Source organism: Limanda limanda, chromosome 20, assembly GCF_963576545.1.
Source record: "Limanda limanda chromosome 20, fLimLim1.1, whole genome shotgun sequence".
NCBI lineage: Eukaryota > Metazoa > Chordata > Actinopteri > Pleuronectiformes > Pleuronectidae > Limanda > Limanda limanda.
Window position 1 is genome coordinate 402,501 of NC_083655.1, and position 12,500 is coordinate 415,000.

Sequence of the window (12,500 nt, forward strand, 5' to 3'; positions counted from 1 at the left end):
TGACTTCCTGTCCGCAGCTCTACCTGTGGACCGACGGTAGCTCCGCCTCTTTCAGGTGATTTAAAACCCAGCGTCCAATCACATCGAACTCAGCAGGAACAACTGACTACGTAATAACACTGATGATGTCATAGGAACTGGTATTTTGACGAGCCGTCCTGCGGGGGCGAGGCCTGCGTCGTCATGTACCATCAGCCAACTGCACTTCCTGGTCTGGGCGGGGCTTATCTCTACCAATGGAACGACGACCGCTGCAACATGAAACACAACTTCATCTGCAAATACCAACCAGGTACCGACAGCCAATCAGCTTCCGTCTCTGAGCAACTCAAGTTCGTTGGATTTGATCTTTTTCTTTTCGTTCGTTCTTTCTTTCAGAACGTGATCATGTGACCGGCCACACGCCTGGAGGACGCAACACAGGTGAGCAGGTCCCCCAGCACTCTGTGACGCCACCTTCAGGTCAAAGTGTATAACAGCAGTGTGTTGTGTCCTCAGAGTCCACAGCAGGTGGGGGTGTGGTTAAACCGCCCCCGGGCAGCGAGGAGGTGCGGCCTCAGGTGACCACGGCTGCAGCTTCAGGTACGAACCTGAAAACCTGAAGTTATCCTGGTGACCTCACATCCTGCGTGGTGGTTCAGGGTCCTGACCTCTGACCTCTGACTGTGATGTCATCGTTAGCGATCAGTGATGTCACGCGGCTTGGTTACAAACAGGAAACAGTCACATGTTCTGTCTCCGTCTCTTCAGGAATGTTGCTGGTCTACGTCATCATTCCCACCATCCCCCTGCTGCTGCTCATCCTGGTGGCTTCTGGGACATGTTGTTTTCAGATGTTGAGCAGAAGGTAAAACTACATCTCCCAGCAGCCTCTTTAGCTCCTGCTGAGGAAGCAGTGTGTGTGTGTGTGTGTGTGTGTGTGTGCGTGTGTGTGTGTGTAGCTTAGTCAGTGATTATAGTTCAAGTCTCTAACGAGCCGTCTCGTTAACAGATGATTTACACCTGGCTCAGTGTTAGAACGTCTGGCATCAGAACAGCTGAGTCCAGACGTTCTCCTGAATCAGCTGTTCTGTTCTCCAGGTTCTGAGTCGGGTCACTTCCCTTCTCACTGATCAGAACCAGGAAGTTTCCAGGTCACTTCCCTTCTCACTGTTCAGAACCAGGAAGTTTCCAGGTCACTTCCCTTCTCACTGTTCAGAACCAGGAAGTTTCCAGGTCACTTCCCTTCTCACTGATCAGAACCAGGAAGTTTCCAGGTCACTTCCCTTTTCACTGTTCAGAACCAGGAAGTTTCCAGGTCACTTCCCTTCTCACTGTTCAGAACCAGGAAGTTTCCAGGTCACTTCCCTGTTCACTGTTCAGAACCAGGAAGTTTCCAGGTCACTTCCCTTCTCACTGATCAGAACCAGGAAGTTTCCAGGTCACTTCCCTTCTCACTGATCAGAACCAGGAAGTTTCCAGGTCACTTCCCTTCTCACTGATCAGAACCAGGAAGTTTCCAGGTCACTTCCCTTCTCACTGATCAGAACCAGGAAGTTTCCAGGAATTGAAATCTGGAAATCAGCTGTTGATCATGAAAAAAAGTTCTATTGAAAACATTATGGGCTGGATGATGATGTCATCTGTCTCCCTGCAGTGAACCCCGCACAAAGAGCGCCACCGACCAATCACACCTGTGGATCTCCGGAGCACCCAAGGCCGACAGCATGGTGGTCTGAAGCTCCGCCCCCTGACATCACAGCATGCTGCTGGCAGAGGGATGACATCACCTGACAGCTTATAATCATGCTCGTTTCCAGCGGTTGTATCATGTTAGGCCCGCCCACTCATGCTTAATTAAACATGTTAATGAGCCTTTTATGTAAAGCGTGGGGGGGGGGATTGTTTATCCGTTCATTTGAAAAATCAGAGATAAAACAAACGTGTCAGAAAGTTTTCCGAGGCTGTGCAGCATTAGCAGGTATCATATTTACATGTTCTCCATCTGTTACTAGGCTAAATGCTAACATGCTAATTAACAGTAAATACAGTGATGTGACCTGAAGGTGGCGCCAGAGGAGCACCCGCGTCTGAAAATCACGTCGAACGATACAATCAACTGCACAGACTTCTACAGGATGTCAGAGTGCCCCCTAGTGGACACACTTCGACTCCAGTGAAATGACGTGTTTGTGATCAGGGATAAAACGTCCAAGAGGAAGTGTTCAGTAAATACAGTTTAATGTAGCCTAGCATTAAGACTGGAACAAGCTAGCTTCATCTCATAATGCCGAATTTTAAAATCTAAATTCAATTAATGAGACATGGACAGGTTTGTTTTCTGTAATGTAACTAAACTGATGTAATGCAGCTGTTTATAAAACAGTTATTACACATCTGACCTGATGACATCATCCCCTCAAAGCAGCGTCATCTGCTGACGAACAAAAACCCAGAACCCTAACCCAGAGAGGAACCCTAACCCTAACCCAGAGAGAAACCCTAACCCAGAGAGGAACCCTAACCCAGAGAGAAACCCTAACCCAGAGAGAAACCCTAACCCTAACCCAGAGAGAAACCCTAACCCAGAGAGGAACCCTAACCCAGAGAGAAACCCTAACCCTAACCCAGAGAGAAACCCTAACCCAGAGAGGAACCCTAACCCTAACCCAGAGAGAAACCCTAACCCAGAGAGGAACCCTAACCCAGAGAGAAACCCTAACCCAGAGAGAAACCCTAACCCTAACCCAGAGAGAAACCCTTACCCAGAGAGAAACCCTAACCCAGAGAGGAACCCTAACCCTAACCCAGAGAGAAACCCTAACCCTAACCCAGAGAGAAACCCTAACCCAGAAAGAAACCCTAACCCAGAGAGAAACCCTAACCCTAACCCAGAGAGGAACCCTTACCCTAACCCAGAGAGGAACCCTTACCCTAACCCAGAGAGAAACCCTAACCCTAACCCAGAGAGAAACCCTAACCCAGAGAGGAACCTTAACACTAACCCAGAGAGGAACCCTTACCCAGAGAGAAACCCTAACCCAGAGAGGAACCCTTACCCAGAGAGAAACCCTAACCCAGAGAGGAACCCTTACCCTAACCCAGAAAGAAACCCTAACCCTAACCCAGAGAGAAACCCTAACCCAGAGAGGAACCCTAACACTAACCCAGAGAGAAACCCTTACCCTAACCCAGAGAGGAACCCTTACCCTAACCCAGAGAGAAACCCTAACCCTAACCCAGAGAGGAACCCTAACCCTAACCCAGAGAGGAACCCTAACACTAACCCAGAGGAACCCTTACCCAGAGAGGAACCCTTACCCAGAGAGAAACCCTAACCCTAACCCAGAGAGGAACCCTTACCCTAACCCAGAAAGAAACCCTAACCCAGAGAGAAACCCTAACCCAGAGAGGAACCCTAACCCTAACCCAGAGAGAAACCCTAACCCAGAGAGGAACCCTAACACTAACCCAGAAAGAAACCCTAACCCTAACCCAGAGAGAAACCCTAACCCAGAGAGAAACCCTTACCCAGAGAGAAACCCTAACCCTAACCCAGAGAGAAACCCTAACCCTAACCCAGAGAGAAACCCTTACCCTAACCCAGAGAGAAACCCTTACCCTAACCCAGAGAGAAACCCTAACCCTAACCCAGAGAGAAACCCTTACCCTAACCCAGAGAGAAACCCTAACCCAGAGAGGAACCCTAACACTAACCCAGAAAGAAACCCTAACCCTAACCCAGAGAGAAACCCTTACCCAGAGAGAAACCCTAACCCTAACCCAGAGAGAAACCCTAACCCTAACCCAGAGAGAAACCCTTACCCTAACCCAGAGAGAAACCCTTACCCTAACCCAGAGAGAAACCCTAACCCTAACCCAGAGAGAAACCCTTACCCTAACCCAGAGAGAAACCCTAACCCAGAGAGGAACCCTAACCCTAACCCAGAGAGAAACCCTAACCCAGAGAGGAACCCTAACACTAACCCAGAAAGAAACCCTAACCCAGAGAGAAACCCTAACCCAGAGAGAAACCCTAACCCTAACCCAGAGAGAAACCCTAACCCTAACCCAGAGAGAAACCCTTACCCTAAACCAGAGAGAAACCCTTACCCTAACCCAGAGAGAAACCCTTACCCTAACCCAGAGAGAAACCCTAACCCTAACCCAGAGAGAAACCCTTACCCTAACCCAGAGAGAAACCCTTACCCTAACCCAGAGAGGAACCCTAACCCTAACCAAGAGAGGAACCCTTACCCAGAGAGAAACCCTTACCCTAACCCAGAGAGAAACCCTTACCCTAACCCAGAGAGAAACCCTAACCCAGAGAGAAACCCTTACCCTAACCCAGAGAGAAACCCTTACCCTAACCCAGAGAGAAACCCTTACCCTAACCCAGAGAGGAACCCGAACCCTTTCATTAAATTCTCTGTTGAATTAAACCCGAAACTAAATCAATTAATTCTAGTCAGAAAATTAACAAGATTTTCAATCAATGAAATCAGTCACACTATATTTGTATCGCCCATATTCGCAATCACAATCTGTCTCATAGGCTGTTTATCGTCCTGTTGCCATGGAAACGCCTCAGCTCAACGTGACACCCCAACCCCCCCCCTCTGTATGTAGGTGTGTGTGTGTTGTGAGTCTTCAGCTCGTCGGTTTGTGACATCATCAATAAAACCTGTGACTCAGTTTGTTTTGTGATTTATTTCTTGAGGCTAAAAGCTTTGAAACAAAGAAGAGTTTTAATCACGTTTAATTCTGAATCATCCATAACTGATCGATCACTGATCCTCAGATCGTTAGGGTTAGGGTCAGGTTCATCAAAGAGTCACGACAGAGTTTACTATCAACACAAAGTCACTTCCTCTGAACGAGGTCACTTCCTGTGAACGTCAGGAAGCAACGAGCTCCTGAACGACCTCCGTCTCCATCTCCTCCATCAACGCCACCTCAAAGCGCTCGGCCGCCGCGTCCACGGCCACCACCGTCTCTTCCTGTTTGCACGTCATGTCATCGTCAAACAGGATGGGCGGGGCTTCCTCAGAAGGCGGTGGCTTCCCCACGCCGTGCATGCGCTTCCTGTGCTGCTGCAGGTTGCCGCTGCGGTTGAAGCGAGCGCTGCAGAGGCCGCAGGCGAACGGCCGCTCGCCCGTGTGGATGATCACGTGTCGGTCCAGCTGCGAGCGGCACTTCTTGTCTTTGCCACAGATGTGGCAGATGAAGCTCTGCGGCGGGCGCGCTCCGTTGGCGTGGACGACCTCCCGGTGTCTCTTCAGGTGGCTGAGGCGTCTGAAGCTGCGGCTGCAGAAGTCGCAGGCGAAGGGGCGGAGCTCGCTGTGGATCAACGAGTGACTCGACAGCAGAGACTTGAACTTGAACACTTTGCTGCAGATGGGACACGGGAACATCTTGGCCTGTGCCGTGCACTTCCTGTACCTGGCGGCGTGCGGTGCATTGTTCACTCGGACCTTCAGGTGGACGCGCAGGTGATGCTGCTTCAGGCAGGTGGCGCGCTGGAAGCTGCGCAGACAGACGCCGCAGCGGTGCGGCTTCTCGCTGGTGTGGGTGTGGCCGTGAGCAGCGAGGAGTGCTTTGGACTTTAACCGCTTCCCGCAGACGCTGCAGGCGAACGGCAGCTCGCACGGCGAGTTCTCCTCCCCTCTCCGCTGCTTGGCGTGGATCAGGATCTTGTGGCGTTTCAGCTGGTGCTGTCGGGCAAACTTGCGTCCGCAGGTGTCGCAGAGATGCGGCCGCTCGCCGGTGTGCGTCTGGAAGTGGATGACGAGCTGCGACCTGCACTTGAACTCTTTACCGCACAAGTCACAGAGCAGCGAGCTGGGCCGCGGCGGCTCGAAGGCGCCCGGCACGTGGACGCTCTTCTTGTGGTGCTCCAGGTCGTTGGTCCTCATGTAGGCTTTGGGGCAGAGGTCGCAGCGGTGAGGTTTGACCCCCGAGTGCACGACCTCGTGCGCCTTCAGCCGGGACCGGCAGTTGAAGGTTTTCCCGCAGACGGCGCAGAGCCAGGCCGTCACCTCGCGCTGCTTCTCCAGCTTGCTGACGCCGTTGGGGTGGAGCCGGGTCAGGTGGTGCTGCAGGTTGTCGCGGCGGTTGAAGCGCAGGTCGCACAGCTGGCAGGCGAACGGCTTCTTCCCCGTGTGGATGAAGGAGTGACGAGCCAGACTCGACTTGTTCTTCATCACTTTGCCACACACGTCACACATGATGCTCTCCAGCTCCAGCTTCACGTGCCGGGACCCAGGGTCCGCCCCCCCGCCCCCGGGGGCCGGCGGAGAAGGAGCTCCGCCATCTGGTGGTCACAGGGGGGGGGGGGGGAATGCATTCAGATAATAAATCAATTATCAACATATTAAAAACATTTGTGGGAAATTAAATCACAAATACTGAGAATTTCAGGATAAAGTAGAAATAAAAACTTAACATGTAAAAACATGAAATAAAGAATGTTATGAAATAAATAAATTATTAAATCCTATCAAAGTGTAACAACAAATTAAAGTGATTTACTGCGGATTAAAACATTTTATGGTAAATGAATGAAAGGTGATGGTTCTCTCACCTGCAGGTGGAGTCCAGTTGGGATCAGCTGTGTCCTCCACCTCCTCCTCCGGGTCAGAGTCAGGTGACTCACGGCGGCGGCGCCGGCGCCGGCGTGGAGGCGGGTTTGGTTTGGTGGTGTCAGCGCTCGGAGGTCTCCTCTGGGTCCTAGACTCTGTGAGGTTCGGGGAAAGCCTGATGGCGGGTCGGATGGTTCTGGTGCGGGTGGAGGTGCAGTGCTGCAGCAGAGCCCCCCCGTGGGCTCCGTCAGAGCGGACGGAGAAACACTGCAGCAGCATCGCAGGCGACGCCGCCGGCGAGGCTGCAGAAGAAGAAACACAGAACTCATCATCTGCTGACACCTTGTGTCTCAAACACGTTACTGCACGTCTCACAGGCTCCAGCATCAGAACGGATTCTGTAACATCACAGGAGGCGGAGCCAAACAGGAGCTCGGCCCCGCCTCCTGATCCACCGTCAGTCTAAACTACAACCAGGCAACTATCATGGTTACCATAGAAACAGGAACATGCAAACTGACACTTCTTTTCAACAATGTCTTCATCTCTTGTTCTTGTCTCCGTTCTTCAACACTTTCATTTGCTCTTTCATCTATGATGTCACAGGATGAAAGTAATAAACCTCTGTGTGGTTCTCCTCTGCTAACTCGCCCACTTCCTCTCTATCTCTCCTGGTTCCAGACGAGTCTCCGAGACACCAGATCAGCACAACGTTCAGATGTTTACATTGACCAGTATTTGCAAACTGCACAGGAAGTTAGACTCCGCCTTCTTCGATGATGCGCCCGGCGGCACCGGATCCTCTTCGTTTGTCGTGTTAGAGAATGAGATTAATATTTTACACATGAATGATGTATGAGGCTTATTTCACCTGAACACTTCTGCTGATAATCAGAGACGTCAGAGCCCACACACCCGACCTGTGGTTATTAATCCATGCATGCATATATAAATATATATAAATATATATAAATATATAAACATACATAGCGCTGAGTGAAGTTAGACATTCTAACCAGCATGCATTGTGTTAAGTCAGCACCACATCAACTCTAACGCAGCTCAACACTGCCTCCTCCTCATCACTTCCTCCTGACTTTTCACAATAAAACACAGGTGACATGAAACAGAACATGAAGATGTAGTTGCACTCGTCTGCCTGCAGGGGGCAGGACACCTCACCTAAATGTCTCATCAGGTCCACCTGGACGCCAGCGTCTCTCCTCGGCGCCGAGTCGCTCTGACAGCCCACCTCCCTGGTGTCCTGCTGGGGACACTCCCACTGACAGCCCACCTCCCTCCTCCACTCGCAGAGCTCTCCTCCTCCTCCAGGGGGCGCCACCAGTCCAGACGACATCTTAACAAGCACCGGAATACAAGCAGAGGACAGGTCACCATCATAGAACCACTGCAGTGTTCTATTAAACCCTGAGGACTCCGTTTCCCATCATGCACTGAGAACACAGGACTTGTCAACAAACCAACATTCAGCTACAAGTTCCAATCTACACAAACAGATCAATAACCAGATGATTGATGACGTCATTCAGTGATAAGATTAAGATCCCGCTATAATGAACTTTGATGACGTCATGGAGGTCAGGTGATCGATGACTGTTTACTGATCATTGGCTGATCAGCTGCTTCCTGAACTCACTCACTGAGGATGCTACACATGCTATCATTAGCATGATGCTAACGTGTTGCCGAGGCCGGAAGGACCAGGTGGACGTTTCCGGTTTACCTGAGAGCGGAGCGGCGCAGGCGCACAGCGTGACGCAGACTTCACGTCTGAATCGAAAAAGACTTAAAAATAAAAACTCCGGTTTCACTTCGGACACCACCGGAACCACGGGCCACACCGGAAGTACTGCTTCTTCTTCTGTGGCTGCTTCCTGCTTCTCATCCAGGTCCGGCGGCTTGACGGCGCCTCCACCGGCCAAAGGACGAACTGCAGGTCGACTGAACGGTCTTCTGTTTCTTCTTCTTCTTCTTCTTCTTCTTCTTCTTCTTCTTCTTCTTCTTCTTCTTCTTCTTCTTCTTCTTCTTCTTCTTCTTCTTCTTCTTCTTCTTCTTCAGGTTACAGTTTCTTCAGGAATATTTAAGGGACAGCTGATCTAATGTGTTTTATTTGTAGAATCCAGAACAACAAAAGATCCAAAGAATCCACTGAGACAGACGTGTCGTGACTTGAGTTAAAAAAATTAATTTCATATAATAATATAATGATGTCATAATGTAGTGCCCAGGGATCCAGTGACTGTTGTCTTTTCAGACTCAGACTCAGTGACATGTGTATAGAGATTTTTATTTGGAATATACATAACAACATAAATAATATATTTCATCACAATAAAGTTCATATCAGCACCAGAGCCACGAACTAACAGGGTTCAACCAACATGACCAAACCACCAGAGCCACGTTTAACCAGTTAAACAGAAACCCAGAGCCACGTGTCAGCAGGGTTGAGTCGTTTCCTGGTGCAGCTGTGGTTCAGTTGCTCCAACGATTAAAATCATGCAACATAATTCTCTCTCTCTCTCTCTCTCTCTCTCTCTCTCTCTCTTTGTGCTTCTGGAGAACGACCATGACGACACTCACCACGACTGAAGGAATAAATATTCTGCTTCCTGTTTCCTGTTGATTTATTTACAATATGAACAAGTGGCTGCTGACGCCTGAGACCGTCGACATCAAGCACCAACGAAGAAGACACACAACAGGACGGACAAACTTCTTCACACAACTTTTCTCTGTGGAAATAAAAAAAACAACTCATCTCAACCTAAGAGTCGCTGTTGCCGTGGGAACACAGCTGGAGGAAGTGATGGTGAGTTGAGGGGGTGTGGTCAGAACGAGCTGTTTCATCATCGATCAGCTGATCGCTGAGGTTAAAACTTTATAGTTGAATGTACGGTGTCCCACAGGGCTCAGTGCTCTCTTGCTTCTGAAACACAAACCTCATTTCAGCTGGAACTGAAGAAGAAGAAGAAGAAGAAGAAGAAGAAGAAGAAGCGCTGACGAGATGATTATTGATTCATCGAGTATTTTAGTATCTTATCCAACAATCATGATGTCATCCACTCAACTTTTATTTTGACAGGACAGGTGGTGATCACAGTGGGTTCAGCTGCTTTTATTTTGAAGGTGCAGGTGTCTGGTTGGGTGTCGGGGGGGGGGGCTCTGACGTGGTTTTGGTTCATTAACACAACGAAACAATACAAACACAACGACGTGACACAATAAGATCAAACAGAGTGAGTGTGTGTCCATGCTGCACGTCACACTTCAGTCTGACAAGGCAGTGCAAATACATCCTCCTCTTCCTCCTCCTCTTCCTCCTCCTCTCCTCCTTCAGTCAGTAGTAAACCTCCTCCTCCTCTTCCTCCTCCTCTTCCTCCTTCTCTTCCTCCTCCTCTTCCTCCTCTTCTGGAGGAGGGTGAACACGATGAAGATTCTTGTTGAAGTTAAGCAGAGTTGAGATACTCCAGAGCAACTTCATAACAGAATTTATACTGTTCCTGCAGAGGTCAGAGGTCAGAGGTCAGAGAAAATCAAAAATGATTAATAAAATCATGATGATTGTGATCAAAACAATAATTTGTATGAATGTATTTATTTACTGATCTGAAAAAAGAATAACACATTTTCAATGATAAGATAAAACCGGACAATATGAATAAATGTGATGATGATGATAATAGTAAGAAGTAAATAAATATGAATATGAATTTTCATAGTGAATAATGTGTGTGTTTACCAGCAGATCCACCATGTTGGGTTTGTTGTTCCTCAGAGTTTTGACGGCGTGGAAGACGTCGACACATCGCTGCTGACGCAACATCTCACACACGATGCTGATGCTGCAGAACACACCGCTGCGCCCGCCGCCGTTCCTGCAGGGGGCGCCAGAGAGCAGGGAGGAGTTAACTGCTGTTCCGCTTCTCAACACATGATGGAGACAAATCACCACTGATGAAAGATCAGCTCAGTTTACCAACAGTGTCAGTCTGTGTGTATCACGGTAGTAGTAGTACTACAAGTACCAGTAGTACTACAGTACCAGTAGTACTACAAGTACCAGCAGTAGCACAGTACCAGTAGTACTACAAGTACCAGTAGTACTACAAGTACCAGTATTACTACAAGTACCAATAGTGCTACAGTACCAGTAGTACTACAAGTACCAGTATTACTACAAGTACCAGTAGTGCTACAGTACCAGTAGTACTACAAGTACCAGTAGTACTACAAGTACCAGTATTACTACAAGTACCAATAGTGCTACAGTACCAGTAGTACTACAAGTACCAGTATTACTACAAGTACCAGTAGTGCTACAGTACCAGTAGTACTACAAGTACCAGTAGTACTACAAGTACCAGTAGTACTACAAGTACCAGTAGTGCTACAGTACAGTAGTACTGTAGTGTTGATACAGTGTATGTGTATGTGTGTGTGTGTGTGTGTGTGTATGTGTGTGTATGTGTGTGTGTGTGTGTGTGTGTGTGTGTGTGTGTGTGTGTGTGTGTGTGTGTGTGTACTCGTACAGGCAGTGCACCACCGTGCGCCCCTCGCCGCCGTCGTACTCCTCCTGCCACTTGTCCACTTGATGGACCAGCTTGAGGAAGGAGCGCTTGGACACGGGCGTGTCCCGGTACATCGGCCAACCCAGGAACTGGAACTGCTGCACCATACGGTACCCGTCCTGAGGCTGCACCACACAGGGAGGACAGGGTGGTCAAAACAAGCTCACCCCACATTTAACACAACACAAACTCTAATACGACAGAAAGAGAGGAGGAAGGAGCACAAGGACGGAAAGTGAAACAGAGGAAGAGAGGAGAAAAAGAAGGGAAAACAGGAAAGGGCAGAGAGGAAGAGGAGGAGGAGGAGATGGAAAGAAGAAGGGATGGAAATGAGGAAGTAAAGGAGAAGAGAAACAGGAAGGAGAAAGTGTTTCAATTAAACGCACTGAAATCTAAGTGTGATCTGCTCCGGCCGGGCGGGTGGGAGGGGAGTCGGGATCAAGCACACCCAAAATATTTTGAGTCACAGGGAGGAAACGAGGCACGAATCAAACGCATCTAAACTTAAACCCAGCCCGACGGGGAGGTGAAGAGCTTTAAATCAAACACATTCTGATCTAAATCTGCTGAAACAGGAGAGAAAATGGATCAACCAGCAACAAGGTGAGAGAATCAAACACACACACACACACATACACCACACACACACACACACACACACACACATACACCACACACACACACACACACACACACATACACCACACACATATACACCACACATACACACACAAACACACACACACACACACACACACACACACACAAACATACACCACACACATATACACCACATACACACACACACACACACACACACACACACATACACACACACAAACATACACCACACACATATACACCACACACATATACACCATACACATATACACTACACACACACACACACACACACACACATACACCACACACACACGCACACCACACACATATACACCACACACATATACACCACACACACACATATACACCACACACATATACACTACACACACACACGCACAATCACACACACATATAAACACCACACTAACACACACACAAACACACACATTTACACCACACAAACACACACGCACGCGCACATATACACTACACACACATACACACACAAACACACGCACAAACACACACACACATACACCACACACACACACACACTAGTTAACACAATCGACTGATAGGAAGTGACACTAATGAGCTGCAGTGAGTAACTGTAACTAACAACAAGCTAATGTTGGTAACACACACAGAGGCCAGCAGGTGGCGCTGCAGTGTAAAACAAACACACCCTGTGGACCCATAGAGGCCAGCAGGTGGCGCTGCA

At 48.9% G+C, this 12,500-nt stretch overlaps 3 protein-coding genes across 3 annotated transcripts in view; 1 reads left to right on the forward strand and 2 right to left on the reverse strand.

The window, feature by feature from the left end:
- The window catches only part of chodl (chondrolectin), a 6,155-nt gene extending 4,437 nt beyond the window's left edge, over positions 1 to 1,718 (forward strand). The window contains exons 3-8 of the mRNA XM_061094215.1: positions 1 to 55; positions 135 to 292; positions 379 to 423; positions 499 to 582; positions 751 to 847; positions 1,637 to 1,718. The exon at positions 1 to 55 is cut by the window's left edge and continues 145 nt beyond it. Of these exons, the coding sequence (XP_060950198.1) occupies positions 1 to 55; positions 135 to 292; positions 379 to 423; positions 499 to 582; positions 751 to 847; positions 1,637 to 1,718 (521 nt within the window). The remainder of the gene's footprint in view (positions 56 to 134; positions 293 to 378; positions 424 to 498; positions 583 to 750; positions 848 to 1,636) is intronic.
- Positions 1,719 to 4,670: 2,952 nt separating this feature from the next.
- LOC133026908 (endothelial zinc finger protein induced by tumor necrosis factor alpha-like) lies at positions 4,671 to 8,411 on the reverse strand. The gene is made up of 4 exons (XM_061093894.1): positions 8,305 to 8,411; positions 7,743 to 7,917; positions 6,563 to 6,862; positions 4,671 to 6,292 (listed from the first exon to the last, which is right to left on the reverse strand). The coding sequence occupies exons 2-4, from the start codon at positions 7,915 to 7,917 to the stop codon at positions 4,878 to 4,880; spliced, it is 1,890 nt and encodes a 629-aa protein (XP_060949877.1). The 5' UTR covers positions 8,305 to 8,411; the 3' UTR covers positions 4,671 to 4,877.
- A 438-nt stretch (positions 8,412 to 8,849) lies between these two features.
- Positions 8,850 to 12,500, reverse strand: part of LOC133026880 (receptor-type tyrosine-protein phosphatase mu-like) — an 85,026-nt gene continuing 81,375 nt past the window's right edge. Inside the window, exons 35-37 of the mRNA XM_061093864.1 lie at positions 11,114 to 11,277; positions 10,324 to 10,459; positions 8,850 to 10,084 (exon numbers count right to left, since the gene is read on the reverse strand). Coding sequence (XP_060949847.1) covers positions 10,031 to 10,084; positions 10,324 to 10,459; positions 11,114 to 11,277 — 354 coding nt within the window. The 3' untranslated portion in view covers positions 8,850 to 10,030. The remainder of the gene's footprint in view (positions 10,085 to 10,323; positions 10,460 to 11,113; positions 11,278 to 12,500) is intronic.